This window comes from Vipera berus (genome assembly GCF_964194415.1).
Source record: "Vipera berus genome assembly, chromosome: 2".
In the NCBI taxonomy this organism is placed as follows: domain Eukaryota; kingdom Metazoa; phylum Chordata; class Lepidosauria; order Squamata; family Viperidae; genus Vipera; species Vipera berus.
In genome coordinates this window covers 126,138,069-126,161,314 of record NC_138203.1, presented here as the reverse complement: position 1 = coordinate 126,161,314, position 23,246 = coordinate 126,138,069, and the positions used below count along the sequence as shown (strand labels likewise).

The following is a 23,246-nucleotide window of genomic DNA, read 5'->3' as shown; positions in this document are numbered from 1 at the left end:
TCTGGGACACTGCACATCCTGTTCATGACCTGTTTTCCTTGTTACCTTCTGGGAGGAGGCTTCGTGGTATCCGAAGCAGAACATCCAGATTCAGCCATAAGTTTCATTCCATACAGCATTAACCTTGTGAACTCTCAGGCTTCCTCCTTCCGTTATATATTCAAGATGGACAGTGTTTAATATTTATTTGTTATGTATATGTAGGGGTGTGGGTTTATACATATGTTGTATATAGTATGTTTAGGTGTGTGTCATGTATGTGTTTCACTTTGAGAGCGGGCAACTAAATTTCTTTTTTGATGTGTGCCGTTGTGCCCACAGTAAAAAAATGACAATAAAGCTTATCTTATCTTATCTTTTCAGGAGGCAACTGGACTTCCTTTTTTTTAATATGTTTTATTGATTGTTAACATACACCTTAATATTTGGTAAACAGCATGTTATCTGGGTTAGTGTTTAAAAAACAATAACAATTAATTTCTATAATTCTATAGCTTTGCTTGATTTCTTCTTCTTCCAATAATATTCTCTTTTGCCAACCTTAAATTAATACATTTCTTATTTAAATAAATGACAATTAAATATAGACATTTTTCTCATGTTTCTGCCAATAATAACCACATCAATATAAAGCTTCTTTTCACTGATCATCTTGATTGAGGAGGCAACTGGACTTTCTTGTGTTTCTTTTGAAGACTTTTCGCTTCTCATCCAAGAAGCTTCTTCAGCTTTGGCTGGACGGTGGGGAATAGAAGGATTTATATTCCTTGCAGACAGCTGGTCATTTGCATTCTTTTGGAGAGTCCTTGAGGCCCTTTGGAGATTTATCTGTGTCCTCAGGGTCACCTGAGTGGTGCAAATGTGTGTGGCGCCTTCTTGGCTCCAGGATGTTCTCTGCCCTGGGTCCCTTCACTGCGCTTCAGTTTGAGATGCAGACAACACAATACTCATTCCCATCGGCCTGTTCAGTGAGCGCGCTTGGGCTCTGGAATGCCATTCCGTGGGAGACCCATGTCACTTCCTCATTAGCAAATCACCTTCCAGATGATGGAGAATTAGGAGAGACTTGGGTGCATCATTCTCATGCCATTTTTTAGTATTTGAAATGTTTGGCATTTCCCTACTATTTTGTGGTCTTCTGGATTGATTTTGACAGGGCTGATGTTATGAGCCACTTACTACTATATCAGATATACACAAGTTAATACCTTGAGCAGGGAGTGACCAAATATTACGTTGATGCCATCTTGTGGCACTCTGCCCTTTCTCTGCCCAACCAATTTGTTTTTCTTAGTCCTTTTCCTTGAATCCTTGCAAATTTTGCAACTCATCCTGGCTCTGCCTTCCCCAAACTTTAGTGTTTCATCCAGTTCTTTCTTTTCAGCCCAACATGCTTTCTTAATTGCCATCCTTTTCCCATTCGGCTTGTTTCTGTCATTTAGTTTCCAGGCCCTCAACCATCTTCTCTGTGCTGTACTCTTGGTTTTATTTTCCTTAATTTTGTCTTCCTATCCTCTTTCTTATTTGCTGGGGAAAGTATTACAGAGGGTGGTGAGTACAGCACAAGACATTGTGGGCTGCTCCCTGACACCACTGGATGACATCGCCAGGGCTCGTTGCCTTGGAAGAGTGAGGAAAATTCTCAGGGACGACTCACACCCTGGACCGTATCTCTTGACTCTCCTACCATCGGGTAGGAGATATAGGAGTATAGCCAGCCGCACCAACAGGCTGAAAAACACCTTTTATCCGTGGGCTGTTAGGCTTTTGAACGAGAAATAACTTGTGTGAATTTTATGCAGAATTGACTTGGGAGGCCGGTGTGCGGTGTAGTTGGTTCACACGGTGTAGTAAGATGGGAGGGCTTGTTGTCACTGTGTGTTGGGGGGTGGGAGCACAAAGGGAGGCTCGGCTAATCTCAATGTATACATAGTTTTACTTTGACAATAAAGATTCATTCTATTAGCTAGAAGATCCGTCATATATCACACTCGGCTCTAACGTGGTTTGCCTAGGTTTGGTTTGTTATCATTATTATCACTATGAACCCAGGCACTGTGGCTTAAGAACTGATTAAAGGTATGTGAAAATAAGATTACTGATTGCTTTCCTCAGCATCTTGTCCTCAGACCCTTTTTTTCTGGCAAGTCTTCCCCTATTCTAGTTCTTCTTTTTACTGTCCTTTCGTTCCCGTTAGCTTCCTTATTCAAGGTGCTCATTTCTCGTTTATCATCTGAACTCTCTGTCTTTCTGCATGCAGTTCTTCCTTTCTGCTTCATGATGTTTTTTTGCTGGGTACACATTACCATTTTACTTTCCACTTAGAAATGTGAGTGTTTGTGAGCATTCGGTTGCTAATTGTTTTTCCCTCTTCGGCTAGAATGCTTTTAAACATTCCACGACACTACAGCCATTCACAGATAGGACCTTGGAGACTAATCAACAGTGGGCAAAGTCTAAGGCTGGCAGTGAAGATTCTCATAGAACCGATTTTCTATTCAGCCCCTTTCCCTCCCTCAGTGATGGATTTAAGCCACTGGATTCCGTATAATGGACAGCTGTTAATTCTAATTTATATAATAGATTTCATCTCAAGAGAACATACAGATTTTGATCATTTCAAGCACTTCAACCACAGGAACTGCTCAGAAGTGAGTGACATTAAACTTAATAATTTCTCTCCTTCCAGGTTGCATAGTTAAGAAAACTCCAGAGGTCTACATGCCCAGTATCCACCAGCTTCTAAAAAAAAAAACCTGCTAAAAATCTTCCTAATTCCAAGTTTCTGCATTTTGCAACTTTTTTTTTTGCACCAATTAATATAAAGCACTGGTTAAGATATTTAGCAAGTGGGTTGTCAAAAGGATAGATTTAAAAGGTCAGAAAGGAATAAAGACTGAGGAGACAGAAATTGAGTGAAAATTCAAATCCAAACCATCCATAAAAGAAAATTGCAATATTTTACTTCTGGGCTCCATGCAGCTGCCTCCAGATATTATCCTCAGCTCTTTAAACGTGAAGCCAGAAATCTATGGATTTGTTGCTGAGATTCATGGCGATGACTCACCCAGAATTGGCTGCATGAATATGGCCCCAGCTCTCAATGTTTCTTTGTGCAAGGAAGATCAAGTCTGCTATGGCTCTGTTTGAACAAGAAGGAGCATCTGCGTCTAATGATACCCCTTGGGGTGCTTTTAGAATGCATTGCGGAGCTAGATTTTGAGAATGTGCAGTTTGACCATCCTTTGAGGGAAAAGGCATTGGAAATTTCACATGGGTGTCCCAGATCATCTTGATACTGAGGAAAGTGTCCTACTAGCACTATAACAGCAGATTTCACATTATCAAATTTTAACCTGGCTTCTATAGTACTTCTCAGATCTTTACGTAACAGAGACTACATTTGCAGGATAAACTGGGACGTGCTTAACTTCCATAAATATATGGCAATTAATAGTTAACCATGGTTACAATTAAGCAGACAACACACCCATCCCCCACCTCCTAATTACCAGATGCATAACCTCTTCATATGCTGCCTTTTCTTTTCCCCTGGAAAAACACTAATTTGAAATGAAGACTACATTTGCAGGATAAACTGGCACGTGCTTAACTTCCATAAATATATGGCAATTAATAGTTAACCATGGTTACAGTTAAGCAGCCAACACACCCCTCCCCTACCTCCCAATTACCAGATACATAACCTCTTCATATGCTGCCTTTTCTTTTCCCCTGGAAAAACACTAATTTGAAATGAATTGGTCGAGAGAAAATGACTGCCCCAAAGTTACCCAGTGGCAGAGGAAAGCCTTGAGGCTCTCTACTCCGATGGTCCCCAACCTTTCTGGCTCTGTGGACTGGCAGTAGCGGTGGCAAGGGAAAGGGGATGGTTTTGCACACATGCCCAGCCCTTGCGCAAATGGGGCTTTGTGCACTTGCCCACCACTTATGCAGCCCGGTTCCCAACGGGCCATGGACTGGTACCAATCCATGGACTGGGGGTTGGGGACCCCTGCTCTAGTCCATCCCAACATTGTAACCACTAGGTCATGCCAGTGCAAATCAGAGCTAGTCATACATTACCCATTTTCTTCTTTTTTGCAGGGATAGAATCCCAGTAATCAGTTGACAAATAGTTGACAAACAACAGGAAGCTCATATACAGACGTTACGCAGGATACAGGGAATGTCTAATGCTTCCCACATCCCCCTCTTTTCTGATAAGATAGCCCATCAAAACTGCAAAGGATAAAAAACAAATATGGAACAGCAGAACAGATGTTCCTGCTATGTCTGACCTAGTTTTCTTAAAGGACTAATAGTTACCATTTACTTTGAAACATGCTACACATTACACCAAGGGCTCTACTTGGCCAAGACAAACGTATTAGAATTACTTTACCTCTCAAGATGGATATTTCCATCAAAAGCAGCATATCTGCACCATGAAGTATAATGTGTGATAATTTGGAGCAAAATTTAGAAATAGGAACGAGTGACCAATTTTACCATTCTAAATGGCTAAGTTCCTGAGCTAGTTGCAGATTGTTATCCCCTACATACAGACCCTGAATGCCATTTTGGATCTTTGGAGACAGATCAGACATAATTGCAGTCAATAAATGAAAGGAAGGAACATCATGATAGCTAGATGATGCTATAGCGTACTGTTAACCCTAAAATAGATTTGGACTTTGATGTGACGCAATGCACACATATTTATATGCCAAGTCTTAAACTGGAACTGCCTGACAGGATTATGAAGGAGGTGAAAAACTGCAAAGATAGCCTGTGACATTATGAATCAAAATAGAATATTGTCTAAAAAGCCATATCATTATACTTACTTTAATCTTTCAAACATTGCATAGTTTTCTTCTTCCCCTTTCGGGAACTCATTCTGTTACAAAAGGAAAACTGTTTGTATATGTAGAATTTCATATGCAAAAATATCAGAAGCCTCTAGTAACCAGCAATCATTAACAATTGTTTACATGGATGCAAATCAAGGCACAACAGAATACCAAAGAAAGATTATGAACCTTGTTGTCCAACGTATCTGGAGGGTAGCAGGTTGGGGGAAAATGCTTAAATCCCATCAAAATCATTGGGACACATCAGTCATCATTTTATTTAATTAAATTTTAACCTCTGAAACAAAAATTTCAAGGCACTTGGGCTTTTGTAAACTGAGATGCTCAGTAAACTTGGAGATGAAAAGTTTTCTACTCATGAAATCAATGTGACCTCGGGTCATCATATAGGTTCCACCTTATAGGGGAGATGGGCGGCACAAAAATTTAATAAAGAAGTAAGCACACTATCATGCTTTCCTCCTTGATGATGTGACCTAAGATCCTTTACTGGCTCGTTGGCCATAGGAAAAATGGAGGACTTCTAGAGAATTGGAGCACATGTTGAAAGTGTGTTCTCCTGTGAGTGGAGAGAGAGGCAGAACTTATGGCTTTAGCCTCAGCTCTAGAAGATTTCTCATTTTCCCTCTCTGTGTGAAGTAGGAAGGTCATGCTAATGAAGCATGAAAGGAATTCTGACAGAAAAAAAGGCGTCATAAATCCACAGACACTTCAAAGTAGGACATAGCCTGATCCCCTCTCTCCACTGAAGGACAATGCCTCCGATTCAGAGCTAGTTTGGAGTACACATGAAGCTTCCATGAGAGGATAGAAATAGGGGATTTGATTATAAAAGTTGGGAAGTATTCTGCAAAGAGAAAAATGAAGCTGTTGGTTCAGAACAAAACATGCCGATCCTTCTGATTTGTGCTTGGAATCAAGGCTGTACTAAAAGCTGCATGACTACTGCTTGCTTGAGTATTTCCTTTTAAAGCTGGCTGCTTGAGGTTCTACAGCAAAAACCAATCTCCATCTCCGACTTACAACCTGTAGGGAACTCAGAATAAACAGGCTCAGAGAAGTTATACCGAAACTCATAATCAGTCCTTATATTTCCCCCCAGGATGCCGTTTGGCTGCATCGGACTGCGGGATGAAAAGAATTACAACAGCCTTTCTGACATCACCGACAAGTATGAGATTGGACAGCTACTACGAGCGTAAGTAGGGAGCCTGCCTAAAACTACTCCCAGTTTGCTGGAGTCCTGAGGGCCACCTTAGAAAGCAATGGATTTGCAACCAGTGTCCTAATAATTTGAGAGATGCATCATTAAGGAAGCTTCTTCCTTTCTTCTCCACCTATTAGGAGATACCATGCAGTAACACTGCCACATCCAATACACTGTGGCATCTTTTCATAGTCAGCCTATTATGAAATAGGCGTATGGATTTCAAATTGCAGGACAGGTACACTACTTTTTCTGCTGCTACCAGGTACATTCAAGGTTCTGGGTTTATACCTCCCGGCTGTGGATCTATGACCTTCTTTTCACTGTGGACTAATAGTCCCTCTCTCTTTGTTTGTCATGCTCTTTGTGCTGGGGTTCCTGAAATGCAGTCTATGATGCTCAGTGGATACGGAGATTCATCTCAGCCTGTACCTGGCCAGATAATTTGCTGCAAGCAGCAGGAGGAAGGAACAGCAACATAGGTGCTGTGAAATAGCTTATCTGATTGCAGCTGCATTACTGGCTGCTGAGCGGGAAGAGCAATAGCTACCGGTAGTAGATGGCTTCCCACTCTGACTGCCAAATAGACAATCTAGTCCATATGGTATTTATAATATAACACAACTCGATTTCAAACTTTTTCAACACTAAGATTACAACGCTCAATGAAGAATAGAGGGACGGTATCAATACATACAACAGTATTGCTAATACCAGATCACCAAAACTAATAATTATGTTAATAATAGAAGAGTTAAAGGATTAGAAAACTATTCTAACAGAACAATTCCTCTATGTAATGGGTGTCAAGCTCGCCACGTCATGTGACATGTCACGACGTATCGCGAACTCTTTTTGCATTGCTGGCAATGGGGTGGGCACAATTTCAGTATGATGAAACCGGCCCGCAGCCCGGCAGTTTGACACTCCTGCTCTATGTTCTCTACTGTGGCCCACACCCTCTAGAGCAGGGGGGTCTTCAAACTTGGCCCTTTTATGACTTGTGAACTTCAACTCCCAGAATTCCTCAGCCAGCATGCCTGGTTGAGGAATTCTGGGAGTTGAAGTCCACAAGTCATAAAAGCACCAAGTTTGAAGACCCCTGTTGTTCTAGAATAACATGCCCCCAGAGCTATAGACGGCACTCACTCTCCTGGTATTCCAGGAAGCCCTTAAGATCTGGCTTGGTTTCCAGTTAATATGGTTGTTATTAACTGGTGGGGCCCCTGTGGCATTTTTGTACTGTTTGTATCATTAGTCGTGTAGTAATTCTAGTCATGTGCCTGTTAAGACGGATTTTAACTGCTTTGTGTGACAATTCTGGGCTCCATTATGGCCATAAGTCAATAACTACTTATAGCTAAAAATTACTTCTGCAGTCCAATATTTTCCACATAGGATGTCCTACAGATTTAAGAGCATAAGCAAGAATCCCACTCTTTGCTAGATTTCCGTGGTGTCACTCAACCTCTGTTAAACTGAGCCCAAAGAAGAGTTAGCATCTGAACTTCTTACTCCAGTCAGCAATTAGATAAGTGTCAGTGATAAGGCTGTAAGTGAGGCAGTCCACTTTTATTTACAGGTAATTCTGTGGTATGTGCTTGCTGAAGAAATTTATTCAATGGCCTAAAAAGTTGTTTATGTAAGGCTTCCCAAAATGTAAATCAAACTTGGAAATAAAATAATCTTAATGACTTTTATCTTACCCCAAATACACAAAGGAATTCGGGATGTTTCAAGTCTGCCCTGGTGTTTTGCCTTTACCTATTAACTCTATTTATATTCTCTCTTTTCTCCACTCCAAGGAGGTAAAACACTGTATAAGCTCTCCTGTCTCTTTGACACATACATTTTATTCCTACAATAAGCACATCAGGTAGGCGAGGCTGAAAAATGGGGACCATATTGGGCCTTAAAATCTCTGTTTTGCTTTTTTTGATCTTGACCAGAAAAAGCATGTAAAATATAGTTCTGTCACTATCTATTAATTCTGATAGGTAAACAGTTTTAATTAGTTGATGCTGGGATAGACAACAGACATTAGACATCTCTTTCCATTTTGGCTATATACCATCTAACGATATTTGGCTGGTAACTATAGAAAACAGAACATCAAGAACATCAACCTAGACATTAAAAAAATGGAGTTCTTTCTGATCCCTATTCCACAGGAAGGAATTCTGTGAGATCTGTGTGGCCCGCGAACGACAAACAGACAGGCTGTACATCTGCAAGAAATTTCTCAAGAAAGATGGGCGCAAAGTGCGAAGAGCAGCCAAGAATGAAATCTTCATCCTAAAAATGTAGGTTCCTGATGTGCTTATGTGTGTGCACGCATGTACAAGAATTGACATTGTCCTTCTGCATCCTTGAGTAGCAAAAGGAATTTCAGTAAGAGCCACCATCTGTATCACTGTAAATACAGATACTCCTTTTTTGTGGCAACTGCCAAATGAATTAGATATACCGTCCTAACACATCTGGGTTGCATATATCCAAATGGCTACTAGATGGCCACTCTTTGCTGTCATCTAGGGGTTGTCCAGATTTCTGCATCCTCAGTGAGGCCTAAACTGAAGAGTGTCTATAATAAGTTAATGGTCACTCTAGCTAAGTTGTAGCATATATGTTCAATTATGACAACAGATGTACAGGGAAGGTACTTGAGCGCGCTGGAATAATGAGAGAGGGAACAGAGAGACCAAAATATTGGGGAAAATTAAAACAACAGACAGCAGCAAACATGCTGAGGTATTAAGGAGCCATCTGCTTCTTTGTTTTCCTGGCAAGGCTTCTGTGCCCTTTAACAACTGTACCACTAGATAGGAAATTGCTCACTACAGCTTTCCTCCTCACTATTTTTGAAGAGTGGAAACATATTCTCTTAATGGAAACTGCATCTATGGAGAAAATATGCTCACCATACGATCAAACAAGAGCTGTGCAAGATAGCCAAACTTTAGATCAGGCAGGGTTGGATAAGAATCCCCTGATTAGCTGGCTCTGGATAACTGCTAAAGCATCCGTTTCCAGACTTACTTGGAAACATTGCAATGCTGATATTTCCCACCGGAAAGTAGGTCAATGCTGGCAAGTAGGAGAGGGCAGAATGGCTTCTCTTTTCGGATGATTTAGTGACATAGGACAAAGGACTACTGTGTATGCTTACTCATTTAAATCCTACTTTTTGTCCACTGCACCAAACTGATGTCAATGTGGTTCCAAGGGAATCTTCTAGATCAGGGGTCTTCAAACTTGGCCCTTTTATGACTTGTGGACTTCAATTTCCAGAATTCCTTTGAAGTCCACAAGTCATAAAAGGGCCAGGTTTGAAGACCCCTGTTCTAGATAGTCACTAAGCCAAATTCAGCTCTATCCTGGGACAACTATAGCAAGTCTCTGGCTATCAAAATGATAAAAAAGAACTAGGCTCAAGATCTGGAGAAACTTGCCCAAGTGGGGGGAGGGGCTCCCTGCCAATCAAAGCTCGATATATATTTACAGCAGTAAAGTAACAATGAAAACTCACAGTTTCCCAGTACGTATGCTTCCCTGCAACCAATAGATCCCTAGAAGCAGGGTTCTACCCCACTAGACAGCACCCAAGGTACAGACTGTGCAGAGAGACTTCAATCCAACACACACTTGCAGGAAGAGTACACACTAAACAGCACAACCAAGTAGCTGGCATTGTATACAGGAACATCTGCACAGTGTATGGGCTAAAGTTCCCTCCCAAGCCCAGATGGGAGGTTCCATAGGTCATGGAGAATAATAGAACTCGGATCATGTGTGACTTCCAGATTCAAACAGACAGGCAGACAGGCACTGGACAGTCAACCCACACATGATTGTAGCAGACGACAGAAGACAGCAGTTGTGATAAATGCAGCAGTGCCAAGTGACAGCAACTTCAAGGAGGAGTCCCAAAGGTGCTTTTATTCCCCCCAAAAGGCAAGCGGACCTGATTGGTTTTTTTTTTCCTTTGAAAATATTTTACTTCTCATCTTTTCATAGGAAAAAAAACACTAAGGAAATCCAGTTGACTTTGGGGGCGGGGGGAATCAGCTTTGAGACAACCATGACCTGGATGATTAAGAATCTTCGTAGACATCAGGAAGGAGTATGAGAGTTGAAGAAGTACCAGGGCCTGAAGGAGGAACTAGAGAGGATGTGGAAAGTAAAGGTCAAAGTGGTGGCAGGGACACGCAGAGTTGTGACTTCTAAGTTAGAAGAGTTGGCTCCAATAGACCCCAGGAGCAATATCGGATCTCTCTGCCACGGAAGAGTGCAGTGCTAAACCAGTTAAGATACTCTGGAGAGCCCACAACCTCCCATGCCTCTGGTAGAGGACCTGAGATTAAGGGAGGACATATAACACCCACAGCAGCAAGAAGGTTTTTTCCCCTGCACATGCGTGCTAGTCATTTCCGACTCTAGGGGCCGGTGCTCATCTCCGTTTCAAAGCCGAAGAGCCAGTGCTTGTCCGAGGACGTCTCCGTGGTCATGTGGCCGGCATGACTAGACGCCAAAGGTGCACGGAACGCTGTTACCCCTCCCACCGTAGTGGTCCCTATTTTTTATATATATATATATACAGAGAGAGAGAGGGGGGGGGATATAAAAAGGCTACATACCCCTATTAAAATGCCAGGTTTTGAGATGTAGAAAAATCAGACCATAATAAATCACTTCAGAATTTTTCCCACCTTTAATATAACGTAACAGTATAAACTGTATAATTCAATAGAGAAACAAACAGAAATATTTTAAGGGGAAAATAACAATAAAAAACTTAGAATAACATGGTTGCATAAGTGTGCACACCATTAAACTAATACTTTCCTGAAGAACCTTTTGATTTTATGACAGCGTTCAGTTTTTGGTGGTAGGAGCCCATTGGCATGGCATATCTTGCCTTGGGAATCTTTGCCCAGTCTCCCTGGCAAAAGCACTTCAAATCTGTCAGATGATGAGGGTATCTCATATGCACAACCCTCTTCAGGTCACCCCACAGATTTTTCAATTGGATTTGGGTCTGGGTTCTGGCCAGGCCACTCCAAAACATTCATTTTCTTCTGATGAAGCCATTCTTATTGTTCTGGAGGTATGCTTTGGCTTGTTGTTGTGTTGAAAGGTGAGATTCCTCTTCGTGTTCAGTGTTTTAGCAAAGGCCTGAAGGTTTTGTGCCAAAATTGACTGATATTTAGAACTGTTCATGATTCCCCCCCACATCTTGACTAATGCCCCAGTTCCAGTTGAAGAAAAGCAGCCACAAAGCATAATGCTGCCACCACTAGGCTTCATTGTGGGTATGGTGTACTTTTGGTCATCCACAGTGTTTTTTCATTATGGCTAAAAAAATCAGTTTTGGACTTACTAGACCAGGGGGTCTTCAAACTTGGCCCTTTTTTGACTTGTGGACTTCAACTCCCAGAATTCCTCAGCCAACGTGTCTGGCTGAGGAATGCTGGGAGTTGAAGTCCACAAGTCATAAAAGGGCCAAGTTTGAAGACCCCTGTATTAGACCATAACACATTTTCCCACATGCTTTTGTCAGACTTGAGGTATGTTTTTGCAAAATGGAGCCAGGCTTGCATTTTTATTTTATTTTATTTTTTTTTGAAGAAAAAGCTTCATCTTACTACTCTATCTCACAGGCCAGACATATGAGAAATATGGGAGATTGTTGTCACATGTAGTACACCACCAATACTTGCCAGAAATTGTTGCAGCTCCTTTAATGTTGATGTTGCTTCTTGGCTGCCTCTCGGACCAGTTTTCTTCTTGTTTTTTTCATTAATTTTGGAAGGACATCCAGTTTTTGGTAATGTCACTGTTGTGCCATATTTCCTCAAGTTGTTGAAGACTGTCTTCACTGTGTTCCATAGTATATCCAATGCCTTGGGGGGGGGGAAATTGTACCCTTCTCCTGACTGATATCTTCCAACAATGAGATCACTTTGATGCTTTGTAAGGTCTTTGCAGAGACCATGGCTTTTGCTGTAAGAGGCAACAGAGTAAATGTTCCCAAAATCCTACTAGAACAGCCAAATTTTATATGGTGTTGATCAGAGCTAAACTTTAATTGATGGCAGGTATGCACTGACTACTACTTAACACCAGTGAATGTGATTGGTTAATTCTAAACATAGTCACATCCCTAAGCATAAGAGGAATGCACATTTATGCAAAAACGTTATTGTACGTTTTTCCAACAAGGGTCCAAATCATTTGTCTATTTTGATTCCAATAAGTTCAAAGTCAGGTTCACACACAGACATAAATCAAAATAACTATTCCCTTTACCTGTTTTAAACTTCCCTACATCTACTTCTTAGTAAGCTTTTTGTTAAAAAAAAATTAAAACATTTTTTTCCTTGGTAATTCAGAAAGAATGTTGACCCACTAAGTGGAATTTTTTATCCTACTACTTAGAAAATCTCTGTTGCCCAACCACGAGATGGGCAGAAAATAAATTTGATAGACAGACAGATAGACAGACAGACATAAAATGTCTCTTTGGTAGTAAATTAGTTACATTTGAAAGTGTTTAAGAAGTGGAGTTGTACAAACCTTAGGTCCATATAGTGAGTTATGCATACGAGCTTCATTGAAATCCTTTAATTCCCATTGCTCAACTCACAAGTTGAATGTAAATACCTGCATTCCTGCAGTCTACTTATGAGGAGCAACTATCCAGAGTATAAGTGGGCAATCTCACAATCTCTCCTTTTTCTGGGGACATTGCATCAACCAGAATTTATTGTCTGGCCTCTGACTTCATCAAAAACAGCTTTAGCAGCTCTTGATGCCTATTACTATGCATATAGTGGGACCCAGAGGCCTCAGAGCTGCCCACCAGGGCCTCTTACTACTAGGACTTATTGTAAGGTTTGTTAGTTTTTCTTTTGTTCTTAAATAATGCCAACAAGTTTAATACAATTTTATGATAGTCCTAACAATAGCAAGGTTATTAACTGCCAAATTATTTGGGAAATATTCCTGTTCCTGTTCTTTTTAATAGCACATAGACAGCTGAGGCATAATTATAGCAAAACTCATAATTCAATTTGATTTAATTCCATTCCTTAACAATGCTAATTTTCTCCTCCAATTGCAAAATATCAGACAGTATGCAACAGCAAAAAACAAAATCCAATAAAATCATAAATCAGATACCAAAGATAAATGTCCTCAGGTGGGGGAGGGGGGGTGTCTATGTTTGTTTTCAGAATATTAAAAAGGTAGTATTTCCAGCAGTAAAAAACAGGTTAATTTTTTGCTTTAAATTCATGTTGAGTACTTTGAGTCAACAGCTGTTATGTAAGCAAGCAAAAAAGTAAAGCAATGACAAGGAAGAACGAGATTCACATCCTCAGAAAAAGAATGAACATCCATTCCCTTTTCTGTCCCCCATCATTCATTGTAACTAATGCTGCTTTTTTTTTTAAAAAAAGAAATGCACCATTTATTTTCTGACCTGCTGGCATCACAAGAACTGTTTTAAGTTTCTTTACTGTTTAAAGGCCAGGCATGAATTATTGAGATAGCCGTAGGGCAGGCTGAGATTTCTGCTGACTTGGTCTCTGTAGAAATGAACTCTGGGGGGCAAACAACAGAGCCAGACCAGTAGGAGAAGAGGCAAGGCAAGAAAGATCTCAGCAGCGGAGGAGATGGAGGATATCACAGGCCAGGCAAATTGATGACAGGCAGAAAACATTTATGATTGGGCTAAGGGGATGAGGGGAAACTGAGGTCTCTCTGCATTTTTCTTCCAGGGTGAATCACCCCAATATATTACAACTGATTGACACATTTGAAACGAGGAAGGAATTCTACATTATCCAAGAACTGTAAGTTTGACTGAGAAGTGATGATAGATATAGATTAGATGATAGATAAGATTGATAGTTAGATAGATAAATGAGATATACAAAAAGAATACAGAACATTAATATTAATGTACTGAAGTTATTTCTTTTTTTCCCCCCTAGGCTGAAATGCCAGCTTTATTTTATTGCATTTATTTATTTATTTATACTTTCCAAGGAAATCAAAATAGCATACGCAGCTTTCATATAACCCCCCTTTTTTTCAACACAACTATTCTATTAGATGGTTTAATCAAGAGAGACATTATTGGCCTAAATAATCCAGAGAGTTTTGTGGCTGATATGAACTGAGGCCTTTCCACTTCTAGGCTAGGATTACTCGACACACCAAACCAAGCGTGCACAGGGCCCCAAGCTGCTCTCAGAAGACTTGAGAGCAAACAGAAAGCCTCCCCTAACATTATCACCAAATCATACCTTTTCATGCCACAAAAGGAAAGAATAATTCTACATATGAAAGGGAATCATATAAATAATTTAATTTATACATTTTTAAATTGCAGCTGCCCGCTTCTTTGTCCCAGCTGCATCCACAAATTTCTGGACTGCAGCCGTTAACATGTCAAAGGAGTCATCTTTGGGATGGAGAAAGTCATCTTTGCCACTCATACCCCAAACTAAAATCAAACTATACTTTAGCACGATGGAGAAACTGAACCAATGTACTGTGGTTTGTAAACATGTTTTATGGTTTATATAAATGCAGCCAAATATGTCTATAGCAGATGATGGTTAAGCAAGCCTTGGCTCAGTGGATATATAACCCAGCCCAAGTGTGATTCACCCCGCCTTCAGATTGCTTCTGTTTAGCATTCTGAACAGAGAAACTGCGTATGTCAAGCTTTACCCTGGCAATGATATGTACGGTGTCTTTGCCTCGTGCTTAATCATACCATAGCTTTGCTGCAGAAGTCCAGATGACCAGTAGATGGTAGCAAAGGATGAGACTTTCCCATTATGTCTTTGTATGCCACTGAGTGGTCATCTGAGGTCTACTCAATTCCACTTGTCAAGCTGGCTGTGGTATTCCCTACAGGGCTACTGGCGGCGATGTTTTTGACTGGATTCTAGACCAGGGCTACTACACAGAAAAAGATGCCAGCAATGTTGTGCGGCAAGTACTGGAGGCATTAGCTTATTTACATAATCTGCACATTGTTCACCGCAATCTAAAGGTAAAGAAACAGCACTGAATGCTAAAGCCAAAATTTTCAGAGCAACTATCCCCTCTAGCGGTTTTACCTGGGATAGCTGTCCTTTTAGCACTGGAAGACATTTTCATGAATGGGGGGCACCGCACCCTTGCTCCCTGTTGTGAAGGAGAGTGCAAGGAGGATGGCTAATTTGGGGCTCTTTCTTTTAGCTGGAGAATCTTATGTACTACAACCAGAATAACCGCTCAAAAGTGGTTCTGCGGGATTTTTACCTCTCACGCTTTGAGAATGGTGCCATTACAGAACCATGTGGGACTCCTGAATATTTAGGTATGTACTTGCCTTTGGACAGAGAAGAAATATCCCAGATGTGAGATATTTTCTCCTTGCTACATTGCAATAAATGGGCTGAAAACTAGAAGCTCCATGACAGTTTGCAAAAGAACTGAAAAAGAACCGCACAAGCAAATATTCAACAAGTGGAGTTTTTCTCTCCGTAAGACAGAAAAGCTCACCTCTTAAATTTGTTTTTTGTGTATCGACAGAGTTCTATTGGGAAATGTGAAATCTAGCAAATCTAGCTTCTTGCTGCGCGGGATATGTCTTGCTCACATTTTCTATGGTTGTCTTTGATCCATTTGTCTGCCCTCCCAGCTCCTGAAGTGGTTGCTCGGCAACGCTACGGACGTCCTGTTGACTGCTGGGCTGTTGGAGTTATCATGTTTATTCTGTGAGTTCCATTTGTGTTGTATGTGTGTGTGTGTGTGAGAGAGAGAGAGAGGAGAGAGAGAGGGAGGGAGGGAGGGAGGGAGGGGGAGAGAGGGAGAGAGAGAGAGAGAGAGAGAGAGAGAGAGAGAGAGAGAGAGAGAGAGAGAGAGAGAGAGAGAGAGAGAGAGAGAGAGAGAGAGAGAGAGAGAGAGAGAGAGAGAGAGAGAGAGAGAGCCTGCATAACAGAATGTACAGAGAACGGGCAGGTCCATATCTTTGCAGTTGCTTTGCTAGGACTATCATATCTGAGCTACATAACGGCAAACAGCTGCTAAATAGAAGTGATATGGAAAACATGAATTCTTTGCTGCCATCTAATGGTTACCAGGATTTCTGTAGCCTTGATATGCTATGCTAGGTGGACACAATAACCCTCCTAATCGAGCACATTTGAAGCACATCAATCCAAGGAGTGAGGTGAGAGCCGGCAGGTCCCAGGCTAGAGGGAGTTGTTATATAAACATTTTTCAGCAACTTCAGCAACCAAGCAACCACCTCCCATGTATCCTTTGGAGGGACTGAGAGGAGGATTTCATTCATACCTCCACCCACCCACCCACTCCTGATATTCATTTAGAAGGATTAGGGGAAAAGCCCAGTATTTTAATTCTGGAACATAGCCACACAGAAATCTCTGACTCTTGCACTGTAATAGGATGCCAACTGTTGAGTTTCAGGTTTCATTCTTGTCTGCAACAAGATTCTAAACTAGCCAAATTGTGTCTTTTGCCAAATCTAGTTTAGACTTGAATTAACATTAAGGGATTGGAGACCTTTGCTTTACTGCCGAACGCGGGTGTGAAGCCTAAGAGTCATGTTGGGACAAGTTAATATAAGTTGAAAAACCACAACACGCTGACCAGCATATTTGGCTGTAAGCATAAACACTACATTAAGAAAACTTGTGACTTCATTTTCTTCTTCTTCCCTCGCTTACCATCACAGATTGTCTGGGAACCCCCCCTTCTATGACGACACAGATGATGAAAATAGTGACAGTCACAATCGCCGCATCTTCCGCAAAATTCTGGCTGGGGAGTATGACTTTGACTCTCCATATTGGGATGACATCTCCGTCGCTGGTAAGCACCATCCAGTCTCATTAGCTTCTCTCCCATAGACGTGGAATTGCTCTTATGTACCTACCAGGCCAGGAGGAAGTGCGACACCTCTGAAGACTTCTTCTCTGCAAGCTGGAGATGCCATTATGAAAAGGGAAATGCTTGCCGATTTTAAGAAAGCAGAAGCACAACGAGGAAGGAGACTGCAACTCTGCCCATTCTTTGCTATTCCAGTTTCCTGTCTGAAAACAGGAATATTCAAAATTTCAATCCTCCATGCATTAATCTGTTCTATTTTCTTAGAACAGTTCCTGTTTGTTTCCTGCAATGTGGAACCACAAATATAACCCTAAGAATGATCATCTGACTCTCCTAAACACTAATTCCCTATCTTTTCTATTTTCTTGAAGCTAAAAAGTTGGTGTCAAGACTAATGGAAGTAGATCAGGACCAACGAATCACAGCCCAGGAAGCCTTGGGACATATGTGGTGAGTGGAACTCTTTCAGACAGGAGCAAATGCATACCCTGTGCACAGATATACATGGCTGACGTGCTACACTGCATCACCTAATTATGTATCACACATAATGGTATCAATACTAATGGGATGTGAATGAATACAAGATGACGTGTAGTGTTAATACCACTTTATAATGCCTTGGTAAGGCCACACTTGGAATAATGCATCCAGTTTTGGTCATCACGATGTAAAAAAGATGTTGAGACTCTAGAAAGAGTACAGAGAAGAGCAACAAAGATGATTAGGGGACTGGAGGCTAAAACATATAAGAAACGGTTGCTGGAATTGGATATGTCTAATTTAATGAAGAGAAGGACTAGGGGGGACATGATAGCAGTGTTCCAATATCTCAGGGGTTGCCACAAAGAAGAGGGAGTCAAGCTATTCTCCAAAACACCTGAAGGCAGGACAAGAAGCAAGGGATGGAAACTAATTGAAGAGAGAAGCAACTGAGAACTAAGGAGAAATTTCCTGACAGTTAGAACAATTAATCAGTGGAAAAAATTGCCTCCAGAAGTTGTGAACGCTGCAATAATGGAAGTTTTGAAGAAGAGATTGGACAACCATTTGTCTGAAATGGTACAGGTTTCCTGCCTAAGCCGAGGGTTGGACTAGAAGACCTTCCAACTCTGTTGTTCTATTCTATTCTATTCTATTCTATTCTATTCTATTCTATTCTATTCTATTCTATTCTATTCTATTCTATTCTATTCTATTCTATTCTATTCCTAAAGATCTACTCTATTCTATTTCTAAAGATACAGCCATTTTACTTCCCAACTCATTCCTTCTGTTCTGCCCCCCCATCCCCACCCTCAATATTCAGAACCTGCAAGTTTCTATCTCCCAACATAGTATTGCAGTCGAAAGACCACTGATCTAAATTCAAAGATGTGGTTTGCCATGAAGTCACTGAATTATTTATTTATTTATTTATTTATTTAGTTACATTTATATACCGCCCTATTCCCTGAGGACTCAGGGCGGTTTACAGGAAATTAAAAAATCCACCATACAAAAGTTAAAAAACCAAATTAAAAAATATTAAATTGACCCTGTATACTTAAAACCCCAATTAAAATTTCTCCTCAGCCTGGGCCCGAGAGCTCAAAGAGCCAGGTCTTCAGGCCCCGGCGGAATGATCGGAGGTCGGGGGCAGTCCTCAGCTCCACCGGCAGCTGGTTCCAGAGGGCAGGCGCTCCCACTGAGAAGGCCCTATCCCTGGGTGTCACCCGCCGGCAATCTCTCACCGGCGGCACCCTGAGCAGACCCTCCCTGTGGGAGCGCACTGGGCGAAGGGCGTTTGATGCCGGCAGCAGGTGTTCCCTCAAATAGCCCGGACCCAGGCCATGTAGGGCTTTATAGGTAATAACCAGCACCTTGAATTTCACCCGGAGGGCAACCGGAAGCCAATGCAACTCGCGGAGTAGAGGTGTTACATGGGAGTATCGGGAGACCCCCATTACAACTCGCGCGGCCGCATTCTGCACCAGTTGAAGCCTCCGAGTGGTCTTCAAGGGCAGCCCCATGTAGAGAGCGTTACAGTAGTCCAGACGGGAGGTAACAAGCGCATGAGTAACTGTGCGTAGGGCGTCTCGGTCCAGATAGGGACGCAACTGGCGCACCAGACGAACCTGTGCAAAAGCCCCCCTGGTCACGGCTCCTATGTGGTCTTCAAAATTGAGCCGTGAGTCCAGGAGGACGCCCAGGTTGCGAGCCCTATCAACGGGGGGTAACACCTCACCCCCCATCGTTAGAGGTGGAATAAGTTGGTTAACCCGAGATGCCGATATGCACAGCCACTCAGTCTTGGCGGGATTGAGACGAAGCCTGTTTCTCCCCATCCAGACCTGAACCGCCTCCAGGCACCGGGACATCACGGAGAGGGCATCGCTGGGTTGGTTCGGGGTGGAAAGAAAAAGTTGGGTATCATCAGCGTACTGGTGATACCCCACCCCGAAACCACGAATGATCTCGCCCAGCGGCTTCATATAGATGTTGAACAGGAGAGGCGAGAGGACCGACCCCTGAGGAACTCCACAAATGAGAGACCTCGGGGCGGATCTCTGCCCTCCTGTCAACACCGACTGCGAGCGGCCCTGGAGGTAGGAGGAGAACCACCGTAGAACGGTGCCTCCCACTCCCAACCCCCTGAGACGCCGCAGCAGGATACCATGGTCGATGGTATCGAAAGCCGCTGAGAGATCTAATAGGACCAGGACAGAGGAGCAACCCCTGTCCCTAGCCCTCCAGAGATCATTCACCAGCGTGACCAATGCCGTCTCCGTGCTGTGTCCGGGCCTGAAGCCCGATTGGTACGGGTCCAGATAATCAGTTTCCTCCAGGAACAGAGGGAGCTGATGCGCCACCACACTCTCAACAACCTTCGCCAGAAAGCGAAGGTTGGAGACTGGACGATAGTTGTTTAAAACAGCCGGGTCCAAAGCAGGCTTCTTGAGAAGGGGCCTCACCACCGCCTCCTTCAAGGCGGCAGGGAAGACACCCTCCTTCAAAGAAGCAGTTATTACTGCATGGAACCAGCCTCGTGTTCCCTCCCGAGCCGCATAAGCTAGCCAGGAGGGGCACGGATCCAACAAACAGGTGGTGGTGCTCAGTCTCCCCATGATCCTGTCCACATCAGGGGAAACAGGGTCGAACTCAGTCCAGATAACATGCTCAAGACCGCCTGATTCCTCCACGTCAGACTCTGCCCAGTCAGGCTAGTCATTATATCTGCATTATTCTATTTTGCAGAATTATTACAATGATAAAAAAAATAAACACTTTCACATAAATAGGGAGGTCCAAAGCGATTCCTGAATTAACGATAAACAGAAAATCAGTATCTCAGTTCTGATGCTAAACCAATTTGCTAAGCATATCTAAATTCTCAGTATGCATATCTATTAAAAAAATCTTAGTTTATCACATTTTAGGGATCATTTATTTCTACTATTTGGCTAAAAATAATTTATGTTTGCTCTTAGCTCTTTCCTAATAGCTAAATTCCTAAATTCATCTGAATGGAAAATAAAACCTCTGATTAAAGAATTTTGGTACAGGAATAGAGAGCAAGCATTCAGTCGTCTAAGGAGCTACACATAAGCTAAGATTGCTCTACATAAAAAAACATTCCATATATTTAGGACTACCTCTTCTAAATGTGAGCTCCTTTAGGATAGATGAGTTACCTGACATAAAGAGACAATTTGTAAAATTAGATACAGATCTCTTGAACTGTTCATAGATTTTGAAAATCTGCTTAAATTTTCTGTTTTAGATCACCACTTAAAGTATGTGTGTGTGCTAAGCCATAATTCTACATTCTTTCTTTGTTCTCAGGATATCTGGAAACATTGCTTCTGAAAAGAACCTCAAAGAAGGGGTCTGTGCACAGATTGAGAAAAATTTTGCCAAGGCCAAATGGAGGGTGAGTCATTGGAATAGATCAATTCTATATACCCTAGTTTACAAAAAACAATGCTAAATTGGAGCAAATCCAGAGAAGGACTTGTAACTTCAAGGGAGTAGATACAAATTAGATATGAGGAAGAACTTCTTCACAGTAACAGCTGTCAATCAGTGGAAGAAGTTACCCTATGGCAGGGGTGTCAAACTGCTGGCCTGCGGGCCAGATGCGTCACTGAGAAACCACACCCACCCCATTGCCGGCAATGGCGAAAAAGCTCTGATACGTTGGGTGACGTCATGTGATGTCGCGAGTTTGACATGTCTGCCCTACGGAGTAGTTTTTTCCCCTTTACTGGAGGTTTTTAAACAGAGGCTGGATAGTAATCTAAAAGAGATAGTGAGTCCTACAGTTTGCAGTTTGGATTTGATGACCTTCCAACTCTATGATCTATAACAAAGGGAAATATGTCAAGTAATCAGAAAATAAAGTATTTTAAGAAAAAGGTAGGGAAAAAGTGTCTTCAGTGGTGATGGGTCAGAAGGACCGATTCCTCCAGACAGGCTCTAGAGAAAGAATGTTAATCTTTCAATCAGCCTGGCCTCAGGTTATGCAAAGCTTATAGGACAAATAAATACAATCATGTTTTTCCTTCTTCTCTCCTATGAACCTTTAGAATCCAGTGTTTTAAGGAAAGCATTGATGCAAATGTATTGCTGCTGTTGTAAGGCTACAAAAAGAGGAGAAAAGGGAACCATGTTCCTATTTCCCAACATTTTACTTCTTTAGTTACAGCAGTTGCAAGCTGCAGATGCCTTAATCTGTACCAGTTCTTCATTCAAGAACCAGTATCGTTTGGTACTTGGGTGAAGAACCAGAAAGGGTAGCAGTTCAGATACTCATTTCTTGATATTGCTTTTCTTATTGCAGAAAGCCATTCGAGTAACTACATTCATGCAACGTCTCCGGGCCACAGATGTCAGTGGCCGCCTCCCTGTTACTCCTCGTACCGCTATGAGCGTGGCTCACGAGGTCACCATTGAAGTTCCCAGACTGGCTGAACATTTGGAGACTCCATGTTCACTAGAGGAGCAACCGAGCAAGAGAGAAGTAGCTGCTGAGCAGAGAGAATAGTTGCTCTTGCTTCCTGATGCTTTCTCTGCTGGATCAACACACTCTGCTCTTCAAAGGGGAGGGTTCTGTGGGATAGCAGCATGGGGGAGCTTCACAGTGGTATTATCCCTTTCCCTTTTCCTGCCTATTGGTCAGGAATTGCTTGGTTTGATGGACAGGCAACTGGACATCAGGACCACTCAACCACATCAAGTTATATATTGTATATAGGAAATAAAGTCTGAGGATCAGAGGCACCATTAGCTAGATGATTTTCAGCTGTCATCAAACGCAGTCTACACCTCATACCTTTATGGGAACATAGGCCTGCTTTTGAAGCCTTTCCCAGTAGCCAGTACAAGCCATGGCCCTTGTCCTCCAGCTTTACTTGTCCCCATGCAATGAACCCTTATGCCTTGCTGAGTGACAGTATTTCTCAGGTCCAAAGACCAAGGTCCCACAATATTTGCATCCCTGCCTCTGTGGTTTCATGGGGGCTTAGAAGACAGCACAGTTTGATCCAGTTGCTTCCCTCAGGGTGGAAAGCCAAAAAAAAAAAAGGAAAAGCTTCACCTCCTACTTGTAGATACTCTTAGGAACTAAGAACGCCTACACTACTGGCAAAAGTATATCCAAAGATAATGGAAAAGAGGGTAATGCCAAGCTAGGGAAGCAAGACTCAGAAGACAGTTCATTCCACAAGTCAGAGGTCAATTTTCCAGCTTTTTGCCCATTCTACAGTGCTGGTCTCACATGTAATAGTTAGCAACAACAGGGACAGCTTGGAAAGGGAGTAATCATGAATTGTTACTCTGTTAACATGAATCTCAACCTCAGCTGGACTGTGGAAGGAGGGAATGGAGTAAGTGGGATGCATGTCCAGGCCAGCTGCATGTTTTATGAAGATGTTATTTTAATATAGAAAATCCTAACTGCCTTCTCCTGGTGCTGTCTTTCCCTCCCCTGGGGCAGTTCTGGGAAAGAAAATAAACAGGGTCTTTCTCTGATTATTGTCTTTTTTAAAACATGTGTTTCTTGGGGATGAATTTATCATCCAGGTACCTCAAAAATCCCAAAACAGGTTTGGGAAGAGGAATAAGAATCTAATTTTAATTTTGCTGCTTTGAAAAATACAAGGTTGTGTTCTCAGAACACACTTATTCAGGCCATAGAACCCATTCATTCCGGCTAATTATTAAGACCTAGCAGTTGCAGTTGCACACAATGCTAAATATGGGTG

At 42.1% G+C, this 23,246-nt stretch overlaps 1 protein-coding gene across 1 annotated transcript; it reads left to right on the top strand.

Annotated features, from left to right (window-relative positions):
* Positions 1-5,980: 5,980 nt before the first annotated feature.
* LOC308664454 (caM kinase-like vesicle-associated protein) lies at positions 5,981-22,027 on the top strand (the record flags this gene model as incomplete). The annotated part of the gene is made up of 10 exons (XM_081321692.1): positions 5,981-6,075; positions 8,256-8,387; positions 13,866-13,940; positions 15,016-15,154; positions 15,343-15,463; positions 15,788-15,863; positions 16,847-16,983; positions 17,373-17,451; positions 20,827-20,914; positions 21,824-22,027. The coding sequence occupies 10 exons, from the start codon at positions 5,981-5,983 to the stop codon at positions 22,025-22,027; spliced, it is 1,146 nt and encodes a 381-aa protein (XP_081177818.1).
* Positions 22,028-23,246: the final 1,219 nt, after the last annotated feature.